The 21,621-nt window shown below is 33.9% G+C and overlaps 2 protein-coding genes across 4 annotated transcripts in view; both read right to left on the reverse strand.

The window, feature by feature from the left end:
- TRHDE (thyrotropin releasing hormone degrading enzyme) overlaps positions 1-21,621 on the reverse strand; it is a 563,478-nt gene that overhangs the window by 230,735 nt on the left and 311,122 nt on the right. The window lies entirely within an intron of this gene.
- On the reverse strand, positions 5,009-12,822 carry RSRC1 (arginine and serine rich coiled-coil 1). Its single transcript, XM_074267294.1, has 2 exons — positions 12,593-12,822; positions 5,009-6,326 (listed from the first exon to the last, which is right to left on the reverse strand). Exons 1-2 carry the CDS (start codon positions 12,820-12,822, stop codon positions 5,168-5,170), a joined length of 1,389 nt encoding a protein of 462 aa, XP_074123395.1. The 3' UTR covers positions 5,009-5,167.

The following is a 21,621-nucleotide window of genomic DNA, read 5'->3' on the forward strand; positions in this document are numbered from 1 at the left end:
AGAAAATAATTCAGGCAAAAAAAAAAAATTAGCATAACGGAAAAAATTGCATACAGCAAAACAACTCATTTAAAAACTCAATTGGACATATACAAAAAGAAGCAAAAAATGCTAATGAATAAAAATCAGAACTAAACAAATAGAAATGAATGGTTCATTGAGACATCATGAATCAGTCAAGCAAAACCAAAACAATGAAAAATTAGGAAAAAATGTTGAATATCTACTTGGAAAAACAACATACCTGGAAAGTAGATCTAGGAGATATAATCTGAGAATTATAAGATAATAAATAAAACTAAGAGTTGGTTTTATGAAAAAAACCGATAAAATAGATAAACCTTTGGTAAATCTGATTAGAAAAAAAAAAGAGGAAAATCAAATTGTTAATTTTAAAAGTGAAAAGGGAGAACTTTCACCAATGAAGAGTAAATTAGAGCAATAATAAGGAGTTACTTGGCCCAACTTTATGCCAATAAATTTGATAACCTAAGTGAAATGGATGACTACCTCCAAAAATATAGGCTTCCCAGATTAACAGAGTAGGAATTAAATTGTTAAAATAGTCCCATTTCAGAAAAATAAATAGAACAAGCTATTAATAAACTCCCTCAGAAAAAATCCCCAGGACCAGATGGATTTACATGTGAATTCTACCAAAAGTTTAAAAAATGATTAGCCCCAGGGCAGCAAGGTGGCACAGTTGATAGAACACCAGCCTTGAATTCAGTTGTGCTGGACTGATAAAAACCATAAGGATTAGAAGCACAACTTACCAGCCGAAGAGAATCTGGAATTTCATCAGAAGAGGTCGGTTTCAAGCAAAGGAAAAAAAGACCAGCACAGACAGAGTTACACTAGGGGCTAGCACATTGTGCCAAATGGGCTGGGAGAACTCTGGGATCAGAGAAGCTACTGAGATAGAGGAATCTGGCATAGGTTGATAGCTCTATTCTGCTTGTAAAACAGCACATCAGAAGAGAAATCAAAGCCACTTTAAAAACAAACAAAAAACAAAACAAAACAAAACAACAACAAAAAAATGCCAGAACCTATAACTACCTGAAATCAAAAGTGACCTAACACTTTTGCAGCACAGCTGTCCATCTGCCTTCTGCTCTCCGCGGCTTCTTCTTGGGTCAGTTAAGAAGCTGAACAGCTGGGGACAGAGCCTGGGGCAGCCTCTAATCCACATAGTGAAGGGCTCAGACTGAGGCAGTGGAACTCCCACAGCAGCAACTGTGCTTCCAGGGTAGAGACTTCTGGTTTGAGCTAGGGGCTTTTGGTGGGTCAGCTGCTAATATCGATGGCCCCACAGGGGGCTTTGGCCTGGGGTTGTGACGCTTTCACTGTTCAGCCTTTAGCCTCAGGGCAGTTGCTAGGCCACACACCAGGGGTTCCTCACTGGGAACTCCCCTAAAAGCAGCCATGCTAACCAACTCTGAGGCATTTCTGGGGGAGGGGAGGGGAACTTTCTTTCAAACCTCTCTCTTAGCCTGCTCACAAGACTGCTGCATTCCATCTTATCTGTGAGGAAACTGGTAAATTTCCTACCCAAAGGGTAGACCCCACCTATTTTTAATAATGAGTAAGAAATTGAAGAAAATGATTGACATGTTCTATACAAAGAAAGAACCGGTATCCAACCCCAAGGAGGCTAACAGCAGATGGTCTCTAGATAATACCCTAAACGGGAATGACACCGGCCCCCAATCACATAACTCTCTCCTAAAAGAGACTATTAAAAAATAAAGAGAGTTAGAATAAAAAAAAAGGGAAAAGGAAAGAGAAGCTATGCTAGAGAGTAACAACATCCTGAAATTTGAATTAGAAAACATAGAATTCACAGGAAGTGCAGGGAAACAAAATTTGTGAATTAGAAAAAATTTAAAAATCACAAAAAAGTAGGATTTCTGAATTGGAAAAGATTAAAAAATTCCCAAGAAAGTAGGATTTGTGAATTGGGAAAAGAAATAACTCACTAAAAAAAAAATTAGTGAAATGGAAAAAAATTCCACAGAACAAAATAATTCATTTCAAAACTCAATTGAACACATACAAAAGAACTAAAAAAATGGGAATGATGTAACTAACTCATTAAAAATCAGGACTGAAAAAATACAAATGAATGATTCATTGAGAAACCAAGAATCAGTCAAACAAAACAAAACATTTAAAAAAAAAAATGAAAAGCTGGAGAAAAATGTCAAATATTTACTGGGAAAATCTACAGACTTGGAAAATAGATCTAGGGAGAGATAATCTGAGGATCATTGGACTTCCTGAAAATTTATGATGAAAAAAAGAGCCTAGATTATATTTTACAGGAAATCATCAAAGACAACTGTACAGAGATAATAGAAACAGAAGGGGAAATAGGTGTTGAAAAAATTCATTGAACACCTTATCAAAAAGACCCTAAAAAAAACAAACAAAAAAAACTCCACAGAACATTGTGGATAAGCTGCAGAACTATTAGACTAAGAAAAAAAAATATTGCAAGCAGCTAGGAAAAAACAATTCAAATATCAAGGTGCCACAATAAGAGTCACTCAGGATCTGGCTGCTTCCACATTAAAGGATCGAAGGGCCTGGAATCTGATATGCCAAAAGGCAAAAGAACTTGGAATGCAGTCAAGAATAAACTATCCAGCTAAGTTTTGCATTTTCTTCCATGGAAGAAGATGGACATTTAATGAAACAGAGGAATTCCATTTGTTTCTAAGAAAAAAAAAAAAAAAACAGATCTAAACAAAAAAAAATAATTGATCTCCATCCACAAGACTCAAGAGAAGCAGAAAAAGGTAAAAAGAACTCTTGAGAACTGTATTTCTGTTGAGTATATACAGAAAGTTCACATGTATAACTTGATTTTACTGATATAACATAAAAAAGGAAAGTTGTAAGGGAAAGGGATATTATCAGAAAACAGGAAAGCAGAGATTAAAAAAAGGGAAACTATATCCCAGGAAGAGGCAAAGAAAATTTACCACATCTGAGGGAATTTAGAGTGGGGGAGGAACATTGTGTGAATCTTCCTCTTATCAAAGTAGGCTCAAAGATTAATAATTGACATATTTGTTTTTTAGAGAATTCTCTCTCACCTCATTAAAAGGGGGGAGAGGAAAAGCAAAAAGGAAAAGAGGAACAATGGAAGGGTACAAGAAATGGGAAAAGACTTAAAAGGAGGGGGGAGGGATACTAAAAAGGGAGGGCTGCGTGACACAAGTGGGGTCCATAAATTTGATACTGGGGAAAAGGTCCAGGGGGGGAAGGGGAAAAAAGCATAATCAGGGGATAATATGATGGCAGGAAATACAGAATTAGTAATTTTAACTGTAAATGTGAATGGGATGAACTCTCCCATTAAACACAAGTGGATAGCAAATTGGATCAAAAGTCAGAACCTTACAATATGTTGTTTACAGGAAACACATACATTTAAAGCAGTGTGATACATACACAGTAAAGGTAAAAGGCTAGAGCAGAATCTATTATGCTTCAGGTGAAGTCAAAAAATTAAATGCAGGAAGGCAGAAATAGTAAATGCTTTCTTCTTAGATCACAATGCAATAAAAACTAAATTCAACAAGAAGTTAGGAGTAAATAGACCAAAAAGTAATTGGAAACTAAATAATCTCATCTTAAAGAATGATTGGGTGACACAGCAAATTATAGAAACAATTAATAATTGTACCCAAGATAATGACTACTATGAGACATCATACCAAAATTTGTGGGATGCAGCTAAAGCGGTAATTAAGGGAAATTTTATATATTTAGAGGCTTACTTGAATGAAATAGAGAAAGAAACGATCAATGAATTTGGCCTGCAACTTATAAAGCTAGAAAAAGAGGCATTAACCCCCCCAACCAAATATTAAACTTGAAATTCTAAAATTAAAAGGAAAAATCAATAATGCTGAAAGTAAAAAAAAAAACTATTAAATTAAGAAATAAAACTAACATTTGGCTTTATGAAAAAGCCAATAAAAGAGATAAACTTTTGGTAAATCTGATTAGAAAAAAAAAAAAAAAGAGGAAAATCAAATTGTTAGCCTTCAAAATGAAAAGGAGGATATTTCCACTAATGAAGAGGAAATTAGAGCAATAATAAGGAATTACTTTGCCCAACTTTATGCCAATAAATTTGATAACTTAAGTGAAATGGATGACTACCTCCAAAAATATAGGCTTCCTAGATTAATAGAGAAGGAAGTAAACTGCTTAAATAGTCCCATTTCAGAAAAGGAAATAGAACAAGCTATTAATCAACTCCCCAAGAAAAAATCCCCAGGACCAGATGGATTTACATGTGAATTCTACCAAACATTTAAAGAACCATTAGCCCCAATGTTATATAAACTATTTGAAAAAATAGGGGATGAAGGAATCCTACCAAACACAGACATGGTACTGATACCTAAATCAGGTAGGTTGAAAACTGAGAAAGAAAACTATAGACCAATGTCCTTAATGAATATTGATGCTAAAATCTTAAATAAGATACTAGCAAAAAGACTTCAGAAAATCATCCCCAGAAAAATGCACTATGATCAAGTAGGATTTATACTAGGAATGCAGGGCTGGTTTAATATTAGGAAAACTATTGAGATAATTGATCATAGTAATAATCAAATTAACAAAAACTATATGATCATCTCACTAGATGCAGAAAAATATTTGATAAAATCCAACATCCATTCCTACTAAAAACACTTGAGTATAGGAATAAATGGACTATTTTTTAAAATAGTCAGGAGCATATATTTAAAAATGTCATTACGCATCATATGTAATGGGGATAAAGTGGAATCTTTCTCAGTAAGATCAGGAATGCAACAAGGTTTCCCACTATCACCATTACTATTCAATATTCTATTAAAAATGCTAGCCTCGGCAATGAGAGTCGAGAAAGAGATTAAAGGAATAAGAGTAGGAAATTAGGAAATCAAACTATCACTCTTTGCAGATGATATGATGGTACACTTAGAAACCCCAGAGATTCTTTTTTTTTTTTTTTTTTTTTTTTTTTTGGGGCAAAAACGGCCACTTTATTGAGCTCGTCAGATAACATCAGCACACGCACACAAGCACACGCATCTTTCACTCTGGTGTCCCCCCAAACTTTAATTCCATTGTTATAGTGAAATCAATCTTGTGTTAGTCAGGCAACTGGACTACCCATCAGTCGTTCTTGTCGCAGAGCAATTAATCTCTTGAACCACTTTTCCTCAGCTTCAGCCTTCTCAATAAATAGGTTGGGGTGGGCTAGAGAATTATCATCCTGGTACTTGATAGTGGTTGGGATGCTGCTGGGCTGGATTTCTTTCTCAACGTGCGGCGGATCCGCAGTCACCGGTCCCGAGGCGGCCGGCTCCTGTTTCCCTTCACCAGGGTCAGTGGGCCTCCTGATTTCTTTGCTGGATCTGAACGTCTGCTGGACGAAGGAGTCACTTTCGATCGCCACGATTTCTTTGACTCTTTTCACTTGTTCCCCGAAGGTGGCTTGGTCTTCTACCTTTCTTCTTTTTGCTTCTTCTTCACTTCGCTCTTTTGCTTTCAGGGCTTCATCAGCTTTAGCAGCAGCTTCGAGGACTAGTTGCAGTCTAGCTTTGGTTTGCTCAGCAGGGGGCAGATGTTCTAATCCAGTTTTGATGTTTCCAGAATCCCCGCGCTTGGCACCGTGCACTTCCTTCTCCTTCCCCCTCTCTCGCTCCTTCTCTCTCTTCTCTTTCTCTCGCCCTTTACGACACTCTCGTTCTCGAGATCGGCTGCGAGTTCGTCGATGGCTAGATCTTTCACTACTTCGACTATGGGACCGTGGACGAGGTCTTGACCTTGACTTTCTCGTTCTACTTTTTGACCTTGATCTCTGAGATCTATAGGATTTTCCTCGGCCCCTCGATCTACTCCGACTTTGTTTTCTTCTAGATCCATAAGAAGAGCTACTACTGGAACGGTGCCTGCGTCTTCTATCATAAGAATGTGAGCGAGGCTGGAGATCTCTAGACCAAGATCTTGACTTGGACCTTGATTTCCTTCTTGTCTTCTTACAGCTGAAGGTTCTACTCTCTGAAGAACTACTTGAAGATGACCTTCTTCTATGTTTTTTTTTCCTCTTACTTCTACTCTCTTCTTCAGTATCTGATGAACGACATCCCGTTTTTATAAGCTGGCTCTGGGGCCCGGGGCCACCGCCTCGGCCGAAAGTGTCGCCCCACGGAGCCGGAGCCAGAGCGGGAGCCGCAGCGTGTGGACGTGCCTCCTCTTGCGCCGCCGCAGTCGCCCGGCCTCGAGCCCACCTCAGTTCCACCCCAGAGATTCTAATAAAAAGTTATTAGAAATCATTCACAACTTTAGCAAAGTTGATGGATACAAAATAAATCCACATAAATCCTTGGCATTTTTATACATCACCAACAAAATATAACAACAAGAGATACAAAGAGAAACTCCATTCAAAACAACTGTTGAGAGTATAAAATATTTGGGAATCCATCTACCAAAGAAAAGTCAGGAATTATATGAGCAAAATTAGTAAACACTTGCCACAAAAATAAAGTCAGATTTAAATAACTGGAAAGACATTCAGTGCTCGTGGATAGGCAGAGCAAATATAATAAAGATGACAATACTCCCCAAACTAATCTACTTATTTAGTGCTATACCAATCAGACTCCCAAGAAACTATTTTAATGACCTAGAGAAAATAACAACAAAATTCATTTGGAAGAACAAAAGGTCAAGAATTTCAAGGGAATTAATGAAAAAAAAAAGTCAGATGAAGGTGGTCTAGCTATACCTGACCTAAAGCCATATTATAAAGCAGCAGTCACCAAAACCATTTGTTATTGGCTAAGAAATAGACTAGTTGATCAGTGAAACAGATTAGTTACACAGGACAAAATAGGGTACAACTATAGCAATTTAGTGTTTGACAAACCCCAAAATACCAACTTTTGGGATAAGAATTCATTATTTGAAAAAAAAATCTCTTGGGAAAACTGGAAATTAGTATGGCAGAAATTAGATATGGATCCACACTTACCACCATATACCAAGATAAGATCAAAATGGGTCCATGATTTAGGCATAAAGAATGAGATCATAAATAGATTACAAGAACATAGAATAGTCTACCTCTCAGAATTGTGAAGGAGGAAGGGATTTATGACCAAAGGAGAACTAGAGATCATTATTGATCACAAAATAGAAGATTTTGATTACATCAAATTAAAAACCTTTTGTACAAACAAAACTAATGCAAACAAGATTAGAAGGGAAATAAATTGGGAAAATATTTTCATAGTTAAAGGTTCTGATAAAGGCTTCATTTCCAAAATATATAGAGAACTCACTCTAATTTATAAGAAATTAAACCATTCTTCATTTGATAAATGGTCAAAGGATATGAACAGACAATTTTCAGGTGATGAAATTGAAACTATATCCACTCATATGAAAGAGTGTTCCAAATCACTATGATCAGAGAAATGCAAATTAAGACAACTCTGAGATAGCACTACACGCCTGTCAGATTGGCTAAGATGACAGGAAAGGATAATGATTAATGTTGAAGGGGATGTGGGAAAACTGGGACACTGATGCATTGTTGGTAGAGTTTTGAAAAAATCCAGCCATTCTGGAGAACAATTTGGAACTATGCCCAAAAAGTTATCAAATTGTGCATGCTCTTTGATCTAGCAGTGCTACTACTGGGCTTATATCCCAAAGAAATACTAAAGAAGGGAAAGGGACTTGTACATGCCAAAATGTTTGTGGCAGCTCTTTTTGTAGTGGCTAGAAATTGGAAAATGAATGGATGCCCATCAATTGGAGAATGGTTGGGTAAATTATGGTATATGAATGGCATGGAATATTATTGCTTTGTAATAAATGACCAGCAGATGACTACAGAGAAGCTTGGAGAGACTTACATCATCTGATGCTGAGTGAAATGAGCAGAACCAAGGAGATCACTGTACACTTCAATAACGATATTGTATGAAGATATATTCTAATTGAAGTGGATATCTTCAACATAGAGAAGATCCAGTTCAATTCTAGTTGATCAATGATGGACAGAAACAGCTACACCCAGAGAAGGAACACTGGGAAAGGAGTGTAAAATGTCTGCACTATTGTCTTTCTAACCAGCTTACTTATACCTTCGGAATCCAACAAGAAACTTGGTTTTACACACATATATTGTATCTAGGATATATTGTAACATATTTATTATATATTGGATTGCCTGTCATCTAGGGGAGGTAGTAGAAGGAGGAAGAGGAAAATTTGGAAAAGTGAATACAAGGGACAATGTTGTAAAAAAGTGTACCCATACATGTGTACTGTCAAAGAAATTATAATTATAAAATTAATAAATTAAAATAAAATAAAATATCTAGGGCAGAAAAAAATAAATGAATTGTAACAGGTTGTTCTATCAACAAATATGTAATTAATTGAATGAAGGAATGAAAAAAATATAAAAAAGAAAGAAAAAAGAATAAGAGAAGAGAGATAAAACTATTATTTGCTAATAATGTGATGGTTTACTTGGTATATCCTAGAGAAGCAATAAAGACATTAATTGAAATAATACATTCAAGAAAAGTTGCAAGCTACAAAATAAATTTTCAAAAATCATTAGTATTTTTATATAATAATAACAAAATCTAAGAGGAAATATTATAATGGGAAATTCCATCCCAAATAATTGTTTTAAAAAGTGTATATTATGGGGCAGCTAGGTGGCAGATAGTGGCCAGCTGCCCAATATAGATAGCTAGTGGATAGAACTCAGGATGACCTGAGTTCAGATCTTGTCTCAGACACTTAACAGTTCTTAGCTATATGACCCTGGGCAAGTCACTTAACCCCAACTGCCTCAGCAAAAAGAGAGAGAGAGAGAGAGAGAGAGAGAGAGAGAGAGAGAGAGAAGTGTACATTATTTGGGGATAAAAATTCCAAAGTACACTAAAATAGAAATTTATTTATAAAATTATTCTTAAAGAAGTAAAAAATATGAGTGAATATGCAGTACTTAATGGCTGGACTATGATAATATAATAAAAATGACAATACTACTTAAGATAATTTAGAGATTCAATGCTGTACAATCAAATTATTAGAGAAACTTTACACATCTTAATAAACTAATAAAGTTTATTTTGAAAAAAAAATTCAAGATATGAAATATCAAGGGAAATACTGAAAATAAGTAGACATAAAAGGGAATAACACCTCCAGACCTTAAATTAGCAATTAAAGTAGCAATCATCAAAAAAAAATTGGTATTAAGTTAAAAGACTAAAGTAGAGAACTAAATCAAACTAAACAAGGGATAAGCAAAACAGTGAAACTCAATAACTCATTGTTCCACAAGCTAGAAAATATAAATTACTTAGGAAAGAACTCTCAACTTAATCAAAATGTTGGGGAATCTAAAATGCGGCATGGCAGAAATTAAACTCAAATCAAAACATTAACATATTCCTCAGTACATTTAAGGGAATATGTGATTAGACATTATATTTATATATATATATATATATATATATATATATATATATATATATATATATATATATATATATATAATTATATGTATATAAATATATATATTTTATAATATATATATATAAAATAAATATATATATAATATATATAATTATATGTATATAAATATATATATTTTATAATATATATATATATATTTGTGTGTGTGTATATATAATGTTTAATCATATATATATGTATATATTTTAATTAGAAAATAATAAGATCATGTTGCTATGGATAGGAGATATATTTTTAATCAAGCAAGTAATGGAGATAAATATAAAATATAAAATAATTAACTTTGTTTTCATGAAAATAGTAAATGAACAAAATTAATGTATCTAGGATAAGAAGGAAAATTCCTGAAGAGGAAAAATCTTTTTTATAGAAATATTTTAACAAGGGTTTGTTATTTATAATATCTACATGTAATTATCTAATATATAAAATATATATAATATACAATAAATCAACTAGAAGCCACTTAAAAATAGATAATCATTGAAAAGATAAGAATAGTTTTCAAAATAAGCACTGAAAACCACTAACAGCCCTTAATAAAGAATGAAAGAATACTTCAAATCCTTAATAAGAGAATTCAAATCAAAACAACCCTTAGGGTTTCACCTCACATACCACAAACTGACAATGACAAAAGACAAAAATAATCAATATTGCAGGGTTTTGTGGGAAAAATCTTGAACTTGAATCACTTTTTTTTTAATCTTTGAACTTGAATCACTACAACTAATTCGGAAAGCAATTTAGAATTATTCAAATAGAGTTATTAAACTGGCCATATGTTTTAGCCTGGAGATCCCATTATTAGTGCATATGTGCATATAAGATTAATGTGAAAGAGATTAATTATATATGTGTATGCATACATCTATGGTAACTAGAATTTTTAAAATGAGGAAAAGTGAAACAAAAGTTTACATTTTTAACTGTAAATTATTCATGTACAAGTATACAAATTACACTTAGTAGGTTGGCTAATATGACAGGAAAGAAAAATTAGAAATGTTGGAACAGATTTGGAAAAATTGAGACTTTAATTTACTATTATTAGAGTTGAGAACTAATTCAACCACTCTGAAGAATAATATGGGTTTATGCCCAAAGAGCATTAAACTATGCATACTTTTTGACCCAGAGATTCCACTATTGAATCTGTATCTCAAAGAGACCAAAGAAAAGGAAAAAAGGATCTCTATGTACCAAAATATTCATAGCACCTCTTTTTCTGGTGGCAATTGAAGGAATACTTATGAATTAGGAAATGGGTAAACAATTGTGGTATATATTTGCCATGGACAACTTTCATTCTATAAGAAATGATGAATAGAATTGAACTGATGTTAAAGAAAGTGAGCAGAATCAAAAGAACACTGTACACAAGAATAGTGATATTGTACAATAATCAACTATGAATGGCTCATATATTCTCAGCAATAAAATGATACAAAACAGTTTAAAAAAATGCTATCCATCTCCAGAAAATGAATCAAAAGAGTCTGAATGCAGATATAAGTATACCTTTTTTTTTTTTTAAATTTCTTTTTCTTGTTTTGTTGTTGTTTTAAGGGGGAGAATTGGGAGGCTTCTGTTTTCATTGGCAATGTAGGTAATATAAAAACATATTTTTCAAGGGTACAGTGGATAGAGCACCAGGCCTGAAGTCAGAAGGATCTGAGTTCAAATCTCTGAACTCAAACACTTATCAATTCCTAGCTGTGTGACCCTAGGCAAGTCATTTAACCCCAACTGCCTCAGCAAAACAATAACAAAACACCAAAAAAGCATGGTTTTTAGACTTCACAAATAAAATTGATATCAAATTGCTTGCTTCTTCAAGGCAGGAAAAGGAGGAAGGAAAGAAATTTGCAAATCAAAATTTTAAAAACCAAATTTCAAAAAAAAATTTATATGTAAAATAAAATTTAAAAAAGAATGTATACTATATAAAGACCAATATCTCCAATGAGTATCAAAGTAAAGGAAATTATAAGCAATATATTTAAACTATTATACATCATGACAGGTTGGGACTTTTATGAACAATACTAGGATAGCCTAATGTTAGGGAAATATTTAATATAACACACCAGGTTAAAAACAAAAAGTAATTGAAAATCACTTGAACATATAAATATATGCAAAAATTTTAAAACAAAATTCAACAACTATTCATGAGAAAAGCAGAAAAAAAATTCATTTTTCCTAATTGTAAGAAATAGTATCTCTTTAAAGCCAGGAGCTAACACCAATTGTAATAAAGAAAGTCTAAAGGTAATTCCTTTCAGTTAAATCCAGGGTAAAGCAAGTATTATATTTTAGCTACTATTAATTGATATAATTCCATAAATTTTGAAAAGGACTAAAACAATGAAAAAAAATTAAGGGAATTAACATTGGCAAAGAAGATTTTAATTTCCACTTTAAAAGATATGACTTCATTTAGGGATCCCTAAAGATTGAATTTAAAGGCCAAATGAAATAATAGATTCAGTAACGTAGTAAACTATAAAACAAACTCACAAAATCATCAGCCTTTCTTCATATTATCCCAGCAGAAAGAACAAATGAAATTTCATTTTTTAAAATAGTACATATAAGGGGGAGGAGCCAAGATGGTGGAGAGGATGCAGGCTTCATTCTGAGCTCTTCTACTACTCTCACTACCAATTACAAAATTCAGTCTCTGAAATAGAGGCTTGACTGAAAGAATCCATAAATAAGAATCCATAAATAAATATTAAGATTATAACAAATTACCAGCAGAAGATAATTTCAAAGATTGCCAGAAAAGATCTGTCTTGATCAGGCATGGGAGGGAGAACATGGTGCCCAGCACATGCTGAGTGGACTGGGGGCAAAGTACAGTCTCCACAGGCAGAGAATTTGCAGGGAGGAGTCTACCAGAGTGTTAGCTACTCTGTTTTGATTAGAAAGCAGAACAGCAGAAAAGTTACACAAATGCAAAAGGTAGAGTGTACCCCAAAATGCCAGAGTTTCCCAGGACCTGGTTACACCAGTACTTTTTGGTCCACCCAGCGCCAGTAGTAACTCAGCATGAGCACAGCAGAGCCCATTGTGCAGCACGGCCATTCTCCACAAGGCAGCCACTCTCCGCAATGTGGCCACTCTCCCAGCTCGGTCACTATTACAGGGCAGTTGCTCTCCACAGAGCAGATGCTGCTTGTAGCCTCTTGCCAGCTCAGCCACTCTTGTACAGGGCAGGCACTCTTCCATAGGGTGGTGATTCTCTGCAGAACAGCCACTTTTCCCAGCCTGTTTGCAATGCAGCCACTCTTCTCAATGCAGCCACTATCCATCCATATTCTGTAGAGAAAGCTTGAAACCTCCTTACCCTAAAGGCAGATTCCAAGGTTTCAAACAAAATGAGTAAAAAAGTAAACCAAACTCTTAACTATAGATAGCTTTTATACTGAAAGAGAACAAATTTCCAACCCCAAGAAGACTAATAGCAGTTAGTCCCCAGACAAAGCTTTAAAGGGGGATATAACCTGGTCCCCACCACACAAGGCTTTCCTAGAAGAAATTTTAAAGTATCTTAAAAGAGAGCTAGAAGAAAAATGGGGAAAGGAAAGGAAAACTCTGCAAAAGAGTTTGGAAAAGGCATATAACTCATTAAAAGAAAGATTTGAAAAAGAAAACAAGTCCCTGAAATGTGAAAAGGAAAAGGTAAAGAACTCCCAAAGCAACAGAATTTGTGAATTAGAAAAGATAAAGAATTCCCAGGAAAGCAGAATTTGTGAAATGGAAAAATAAATTAACTCCTTAATTTTTTTTTTGAAATGGAAAAAAAATTCCATAGAATAAAACAACTCATTTTAAAATTCAACTGGACATATATAAAAAGAAACAAAAAAAAAAGTCAATGAAGAAAATAACTCATTAAAAATCAGAACTGAAAAAAAATGGAAATGAATGATTTGACGAGACATCAAGAATCAGTCAAGCAAAACCAAAACAAATGAAAAAAACAGAAAAATTATTAACTATCTACTTGGAAAAGACAACAGAGTTGGAAAATAGATGTAGGAGAGATAATCTAAAAACTATTGGACTTCCTGAAAACCATGATGAGGAAAAGAGCCTAGACACTATTTTTAAAGAAATCATCAAAAAGAACTGCCCAGATGTAATAGAATCAGAAGGTAAAATAGGTATTAAAAGAATTTATTGAACACCTCCTGAAAAGGACCCCAAAATAAAAACCCCAAGGAATATTGTGGCTAAATTTTAGAACTATCAGACTAAGGAAAAACTATACAAGCAGCCAGAAAAAAAAAAAAAGTTTCAAATACTGAGGAGCCAAAATAAGGATCACTCAGGATCTAGCTGCTTCCACATTAAAGGACCAAAGGGTTGGAATATGATATTCTAAAAGGCAAAAGAACTTGGAATGCAGTCAAGAATAAACTACCCCACTAAGCTGAGCATTTTCTTCCAGTAAAGAAGATGGACATTCAATGAAACAGGTGAATTCCATTTATTTCTAATGAAAAAAAACAGAGCTAAACAAAAAATTTGACTTCCAAATATAGGAAATAAGAGAAGCATAAAAAGGTGAAAGGAACTCTTGAGAACTGTAGTTCTGTTATGGGTATACATAGAAAGTACATGTATAACTTGATTTTACTGTTATACTACTAAAAAAAAAAGGATTTAGAAGTAGAAAGGGGATTGTATCAGCAAAAGGAAAAAGGAGAAGAGGCAAAGGAAATATATAATATCGGAGGGAATGGAGGGGGAGGAACACTGTGTGAACCATACTCTCATCAGATTTAGCTCAAAGACAAAATTTTAGACATATTTGGTTTACAAAGAAACTTCTCTCACTTCATTGAAAAGTAGGAGGGGAAAAGTGAAAAGAAAAGGAGTAGACTAAATAGAAGGGAATACAGAAATAGTAGAGGAAAGATATAAGAAAGGAGAAGAGACTATAAGGGGAAGGGAGGAATTCTAAAGAGGGAGAGCTGTGTGAGGCAAGAATTAGTGGTTTTAACCATAAATGCAAATGGGGTAAACCCTCCCATAAAGCAGAGGCAGATAGCAGACTGGATTAAAAGCCAGAATCTTACAATATGTTGTTTACAAGAAACACATTTAAAGCAGGATGATACAGAATAAAGGTAAAAGTCTACAGCAGAATCTATTATGCTTCAGGTGAAGTTAAAAAAGCAAGGGTAGCCAGCCTGACCTCAGATCAATCAAAAGCAAAAATTGATCTAATTAGAAGGATTAAGGAAGAAAACTATATCTTGCTGAAGGATTGCATAGATAATGAATCACTATCAATACTAAACATATATGTCCCAAGTGGTTTAGCATCTAAATTCTTAAGAGAGAAGCTAAGAGAGCTGCAAGAAGAAATAGAGAGCAAAACTCTAATAATGGGAAATCTTAACCTTACTCTCAGAAATAGATAAATCAAACCGCAAAATAAATAAGAAAGAATTAAAGAAGTAAATAGAATACTAGAAAAGTTAGGTATGGATAAAACTGTATGGAGACAGAAAGGAGGACACTTTCTTCTCAGCAATTCATGGAAGCTATATAAAAACTGACCATATGTTAGGACATAAACACCTCAAATTCAAATGCAGAAAGGCAGAAATAGTAAATGCATTCTTTTCAGGCCACAGTGCAATAAAAACTACATTCAATAAAAACCCCAGGAAAATAGACCAAAAGGTAATTGGAAACTAAATAATCTCATCTTAAAGAATGAATGGGTGAAACAGCAAATCATAGGCACAATTAGTAATTTCACCCAAGAGAATGACAATAATGGGGGCGGAGCCAAGATGGCCAAGAAGATACACACGAATTTGTAAGCTCCCTTCTTCCCTCATTACCAATTAATTAAATCAGCCTAAAAAATAACACTGGACTGATAAAAACAAGGATTAGAAGCACAACTTACCAGCTGAAGAAAATCTGGAATTTCAATAGAAAAGGTCGGTTCCAAGGGGAGGAAAAAAAACAAAAGAGGCCAGCACAGACAGGGTTGGACTGGGTGCTAACACACTGTGCCGATCAGGTTGGGGAGAACTCTGGGATCAGAGAAGCTACTGAGATAGAGGAATCTGACACAAGCTGTAAGCTCTTCTCTGCTTATTAAACAGCAGTTCAGAAGAGAAATCAAGCTACTTTAAAATATAAAGTCAGATCCTAAATCCACCCCAATCCAGAAGTGGCCTAATAGATCTCCTCACGGCTGTACAAACTGTGCAGACACCTTCTGCTGCCTGGGGCTACTCCTTGGGGTAGGTGAGAGCATGAAAAGCTGGGATACAAAAAAAAAAAAAAAAAAAAAAAAAAAAAAAAAGAAGCTATGATAGAGAATCACAATGTCCTGAAATTTGAACTGGAAAAAAATAAAGAATTCACAGAAGGTGCAGGGAAACAAAATTTGTGAACTAGAAAAGGTTAAAAAATTACAAGAAAGTAGGATTTCTGAATTGGAAAAGATAAAAAAGTCTCAAGAAAGTAGGATTTCTGAATTGGAAAAAGAAAATAACTCACTAAAAAAATAGTGAAATGGAAAAAAATTCAACAGAGAAAAATAATTCATTTAAAAACTCAATTGGGCATGTACAAAAAAGAACTAAAAAATGTGAATGAAGAAAATAACTCATTAAAAATCAGGACTGAACAAATAGAAATGAATGATTCATTGAGATACCAAGAATCAGTCAAACAAAACAAAAATAAATAAATAAATAAACAAACAAACAAATAAATAAATAAATAAAAAGCTGGAGAATAACGTCAAATACATACTGGGAAAATCTATAGACCTGGAAAATAGATCTAGGAGAGATAATCTGAGGATCATTTGGCTTCCCAAAAACTATGATCAAAAAAAGAGCCTAAATTCTATTTTAGAGGAAATCATCAAAGAGAACTGTCCAGAGATAATAGAAACAGAAGGGAAAATAGGCATTAAAAGAATTCATTGAACACCTTCGGAAAAAGACCCTAAAAAAAAAACTCCACGGAACATTGTGGTTAAGCTTCAGAGCTACCATACTAAGGAAAAAATGTTGCAAGCAGTGAGGAAAAAACAATTCAAATATCAAGGGGCCACAATAAGGGTCACGAAAGAGCTGGCTGCCTCCACATTAAAGGATATAAGGGCCTGGAACCTGATATTTTGAAAGGCAAAAGAACAAGGATTGCAACCAAGAATAAACTACCCAGCTAAGTTTAGCATTTTCTTCCATGGAAGAAGATGGTCATTTAATGAAAAAGAGGAATTCCATTTGTTTCTAAGAAAAAAAAAAAAAAAAAAAAAAAACTTAAACAAAAAATTTGATCTACATGCACAAGACTGAAGAGAAGCAGAAAAAGGTAAAAAGAACTCTTGAGAACTGTATCTCTGTTGTGGGTATACAGAAAGTCCACATGGATAATTTGATTTTACTGATATAATAAAAAAAAAAGGTGAAGTAGTAAAGGGAAGGGGAAAGGGAAGGGGATAGTATCAGAAAAAGGGGAAGGAGAGATAAAAAGAGGGAAACTACATCCCAGGAAGAGTCATAGAAAATCTACCACATCTGAGGGAATTTAGAGAGGGGGAGAAACATTGTGTGAATCTTATTCTCATCAGAGTAGGGTCAAAGAATAAATAATTGACATATTTGTTTTTTAGAGAATTCTCTCTCACCTCATTAAAAGGGGGGGGAAAGGAAAAGGGAAAAGGAAAAGGAGAATAAGGGAAGGGTACAAGAAAGGGGAAGGGACTTAAAAGGAGGGGGGAAGGATAATAAAAAGGGAGGGCTGTGCATCACAAGTGGGGTCTATAAATTAAATATTGGGGAAGAGGTTCAGGGGAGTCAAGGGAAAAAAAGCATATTCTGGGGATAATATGATGGCAGGAAATACAGAATTAGTCAATTTAACTGTAAATGTGAATGGGATGAACTCTCCCATTAAACGGAGGCTGATAGCAGACTGGATCAAAACTCAGAACCCTACAATATGCTGTTTATAGGAAACACACTTAAAGCAGGGAGATACATACAGAGTAAAGGTAAAAGTTTGGAGCAGAATCTATTATGCTTCAGGTAAAGCCAAAAAAGCAGGGGTTGCCATCTTTATCTCAGATCAAGCAAAAGCAGAATTTGTTCTAATTAAAAGAGATAAGGAAGGAAACTATGTCCTGCTAAAAGGTAGCATAGACAATGAAGCTATACCAATACTAAACATATATGCACCAAGTGGTATAGCATCTAACTTCCTAAAGAAAAAGTAAAGAGAGTTGCAAGAAGAAATAGACAGCAAAACTATAATAGCGGGGGATCTCAACCTTGCACTCTCAGAATTAGACAAATCAAACCACAAAAGAAATAAGAAATAAATTAAAAAGGTAAATAGAGCATTAGAAAAACAAGTTATGATAGACCTTTGGAGAAAATTGAATGGTGATAGAAAGTAGTATACTTTCTTCTCAGCAGTTGATGGAACTTATATAAGAATTGACCATATAATAGGACATAAAGATCTCAAAATTAAATGCAGGAAGGCAGAAATAGTAAATGCCTTCTTCTCAGATCACAATGCAATAAATACTATATTCAATAAGAAGTTAGGGGTAAATAGACCAAAAAGTAATTGGAAACTGAATAATATCATCTTAAAGAATGACTGGGTGAAACAGAAAATATAGAAACAATTAATAATTTCACCCAAGATAATGACAACTATGAGACATCATACCAAAATTTGTGGGATGCAGCTAAAACAGTAATAAGGGGAATTTTATATCTTTAGAGGCTTATTTGAACAAAATAGAGAAAGAAAAGATTAATGAATTGGGCCTGCAACTTATAAAGCTAGAAAAAGACAAAATTAAAATCCCCCAACCAAAAACTAAACTTGAAATACTAAAATTAGAAGGAGAAATCAATAATATTGAAAGTAAAAAAAAAAAAAAACTATTGAAGTAATAAATAAAAGAAAGAGTTGGTTTTATGAAAAAGCCAATAAATTAGATAAACCTTTGGTAAGTATGATCAGAAAAAGGAAAGAGGAAAATCAAATTTTTAGCCTTCAAATGAAAAGGGGGATCATTCTACCAATGAAGAGGAAATTAGAGAAATAATAAGGAGTTACTTTGCCCAACTTTATGCCAATAAATTTGATAACTTAAGTGAAATGGATGACTACCTCTAAAAAGACAGGCTTCCTAGATTAACAGAGGAGGAAATAAATTGCTTAAATAGTCCCACTTCAGAAAAAGAAATAGAACAAGGTATTAATCAACTCCCTGGGGAAAAATCCCCAGGACCAGATGGATTTACATGTGAATTCTACCAAACATTTAAAGAACAACTAGCCCCAATGTTATATAAACTACTTGAAAAAATAGGGGATGAAGGAGTCCTACCAAACTCCTTTTATGACACAGACATGGTACTGATACCTAAACCAGGTCGATCGAAAACTGAGAAAGAAAATTATAGACCAATTTCCTTAATGAATATTGATGCTAAAATCTTAAATAAGATATTAGCAAAAAGACTTCAGAAATTCATCCCCACCATAATACACTATGATCAAGTAGGATTTATACCAGGAATGCAGGGCTGGTTTAATGTTAGGAAAACTATTAGTATAATTGACCATATTAATAATCAAATTGATAAAAACTATATGATCATCTCAATAGATGCAGAAAAAGCATATGATAAAATCCATCATCCATTCCTACTAAAAATGCTTGAGAGTATAGGAATAAATGAACTATTCCTTAGAATAGTCAGAAGCATATATTTAAGACCATCAGTAAGCATAATATGTAATGGAAATAAACTGGAACCTTTCCCAGTAAGACCAGGAGTGAAACAAGGTTGTCCACTATCAACATTACTATTCAATATTGTATTAGAAATGTTAGCTTCAGCAATAAGAATAGAGAAAGAGATTCAAGGAATTAGAGTAGGAAATGAGGAAATCAAACTGTCACTCTTTGCAGATGATATGATAGTATACTTAGAAAACCCCAGAGATTCTAATGAAAAGTTATTAGAAATAATTCACAACTTTAGCAAAGTTGCTGGGTACAAAATAAATCCACATAAATCCTCAGCATTTTTATACATCACCAATAAATTGCAACAGCAAGAGATACAAAGAGAAATTCCATTCCAAACAAATGTTGAGAGCACAAAATATTTGGAAATCCATCTACCAAAGAAAAATCAGAAATTATATGAGGAAAATTACAAGACACTTGCCACAAAAATAAAGTCAGATTTAAATAATTGGAAAGGCATCCAGTGCTTGTGGATAGGCCGAGCGAATATAATAAAGATGACATTACTCCCCAAATTGATCTATTTATTTAGTTCTATACCAATCAGACTCCCAATAAACTATTTTAGTGCCGTAGAAAAAATAACAAAGAAGTTCATATGGAAGAATAAAAGGTCGAGAATTTCAAGTGAATTAATTAAAAAAAAGGCAGATGAAGGTGATCTAGGTATACCTTATATATCAGCAGTCACCAAAACCATTTGGTATTGGCTAAGAAATAGACCAGTCGATGAGTGCAACAGATTAGGGACAAAGGACAAAAAAAGGGTACAACTATAGCAATCTAGTGTTTGATAAACCCAAAGATACCAACATTAGGGATAAAAATTCATTATTTGAAAAAAACTGTTTGGAAAACTGGAAATTAGTATGGCAGAAATTAGATATGGATCCACACTTAACACCATATACCAAGATAAGATCAAAATGGGTCCATGATTTAGGCATAAAGAATGAGATCATAAATAGATTAAAAGAACAGAGGATAGTCTACCTCTCAGACCTGTGGAGGAGGAATAGATTTATGACTAGAGGAGAACTAAACATCATTATTGATCACAAAATAGAAGATTTTGATTACATCAAACTAAAAAGTTTCTGTACAAACAATACTAATGCAAACAAGCTTAGAAGGGAAGTAACAAATTGGGAAAATATTTTTACAATTAAAGGTTCTGATAAAGGTATCATTTCCCAAATATATAGAGAATTGATCCTAATTTATAAGAAATCAAACCATTCTCCAGTTGATAAATGGTCAAAGGATATGAACAGACAATTTTCAGGTGATGAAATTGAAACTATATCCACTCATATGAAAGAGTGTTCCAAATCACTACTGATCAGAGAAATGCAAATTAAGACAACTCTGAGATAGCACTACACGCCTGTCAGATTGGCTAAGATGACAGGAAAGGATAATGATGAATGTTGGAGGGGATGTGGGAAAACTGGGACACTAATACATTGTTGGTGGAGTTGTGAAAGAATCCAACCATTCTGGAGAGCAATTTGGAACTATGCCCAAAAAGTTATCAAACTGTGCATACCCTTTGATCCAGCAGTGCTACTACTGGGCTTGTATCTCAAAAAAAGACTAAAGAGGGGAAAGGGACCTGTACGTGCCAAAATGTTTGTAGCAGCTCTTTTCGTAGTGGCTAGAAACTGGAAGATGAATGGATATCCATCAATTGGAGAATGGTTGGGTAAATTATGGTATAGCAAGGTTATGGAATATATTGTTTGGTAGGAAATGACCAGCAGGATGAATTCAGAAAGGCTTGGAGAGACTTGCATGAACTGATGCTGAGTGAAATGAGCAAAACCAGAAGATCTCTATACACTTTAACAACGTATTCTGATGGAAATGGATGTCTTCATCATAAAGAAGATTCAATTCACTTCCAGCTGATCAATGATGGACAGAAACAACTACACCCAGAGAAGATACACTGGGAATTGAATTTAAAATATTAGCACTACTGGGTATCTACCCAGGTTGCTAGATAATTTGACAGAAATCTACATAAACATGACAGAAAATGAATAGAAGGGATAATGTTATAAAAAAAATTACTCATGCATATATACTGTCAAAAATTTATAATTATAAAATTAATAAAAAAAGAGAACTGCTTGTTCACATCATCTGAACATTTATCTATTATTAGGAACTTGTTCTTGTTCTTATACATTTGAATC

The sequence above is a fragment of the Sminthopsis crassicaudata genome, chromosome 5 (genome assembly GCF_048593235.1).
Source record: "Sminthopsis crassicaudata isolate SCR6 chromosome 5, ASM4859323v1, whole genome shotgun sequence".
Classification (NCBI taxonomy): domain Eukaryota; kingdom Metazoa; phylum Chordata; class Mammalia; order Dasyuromorphia; family Dasyuridae; genus Sminthopsis; species Sminthopsis crassicaudata.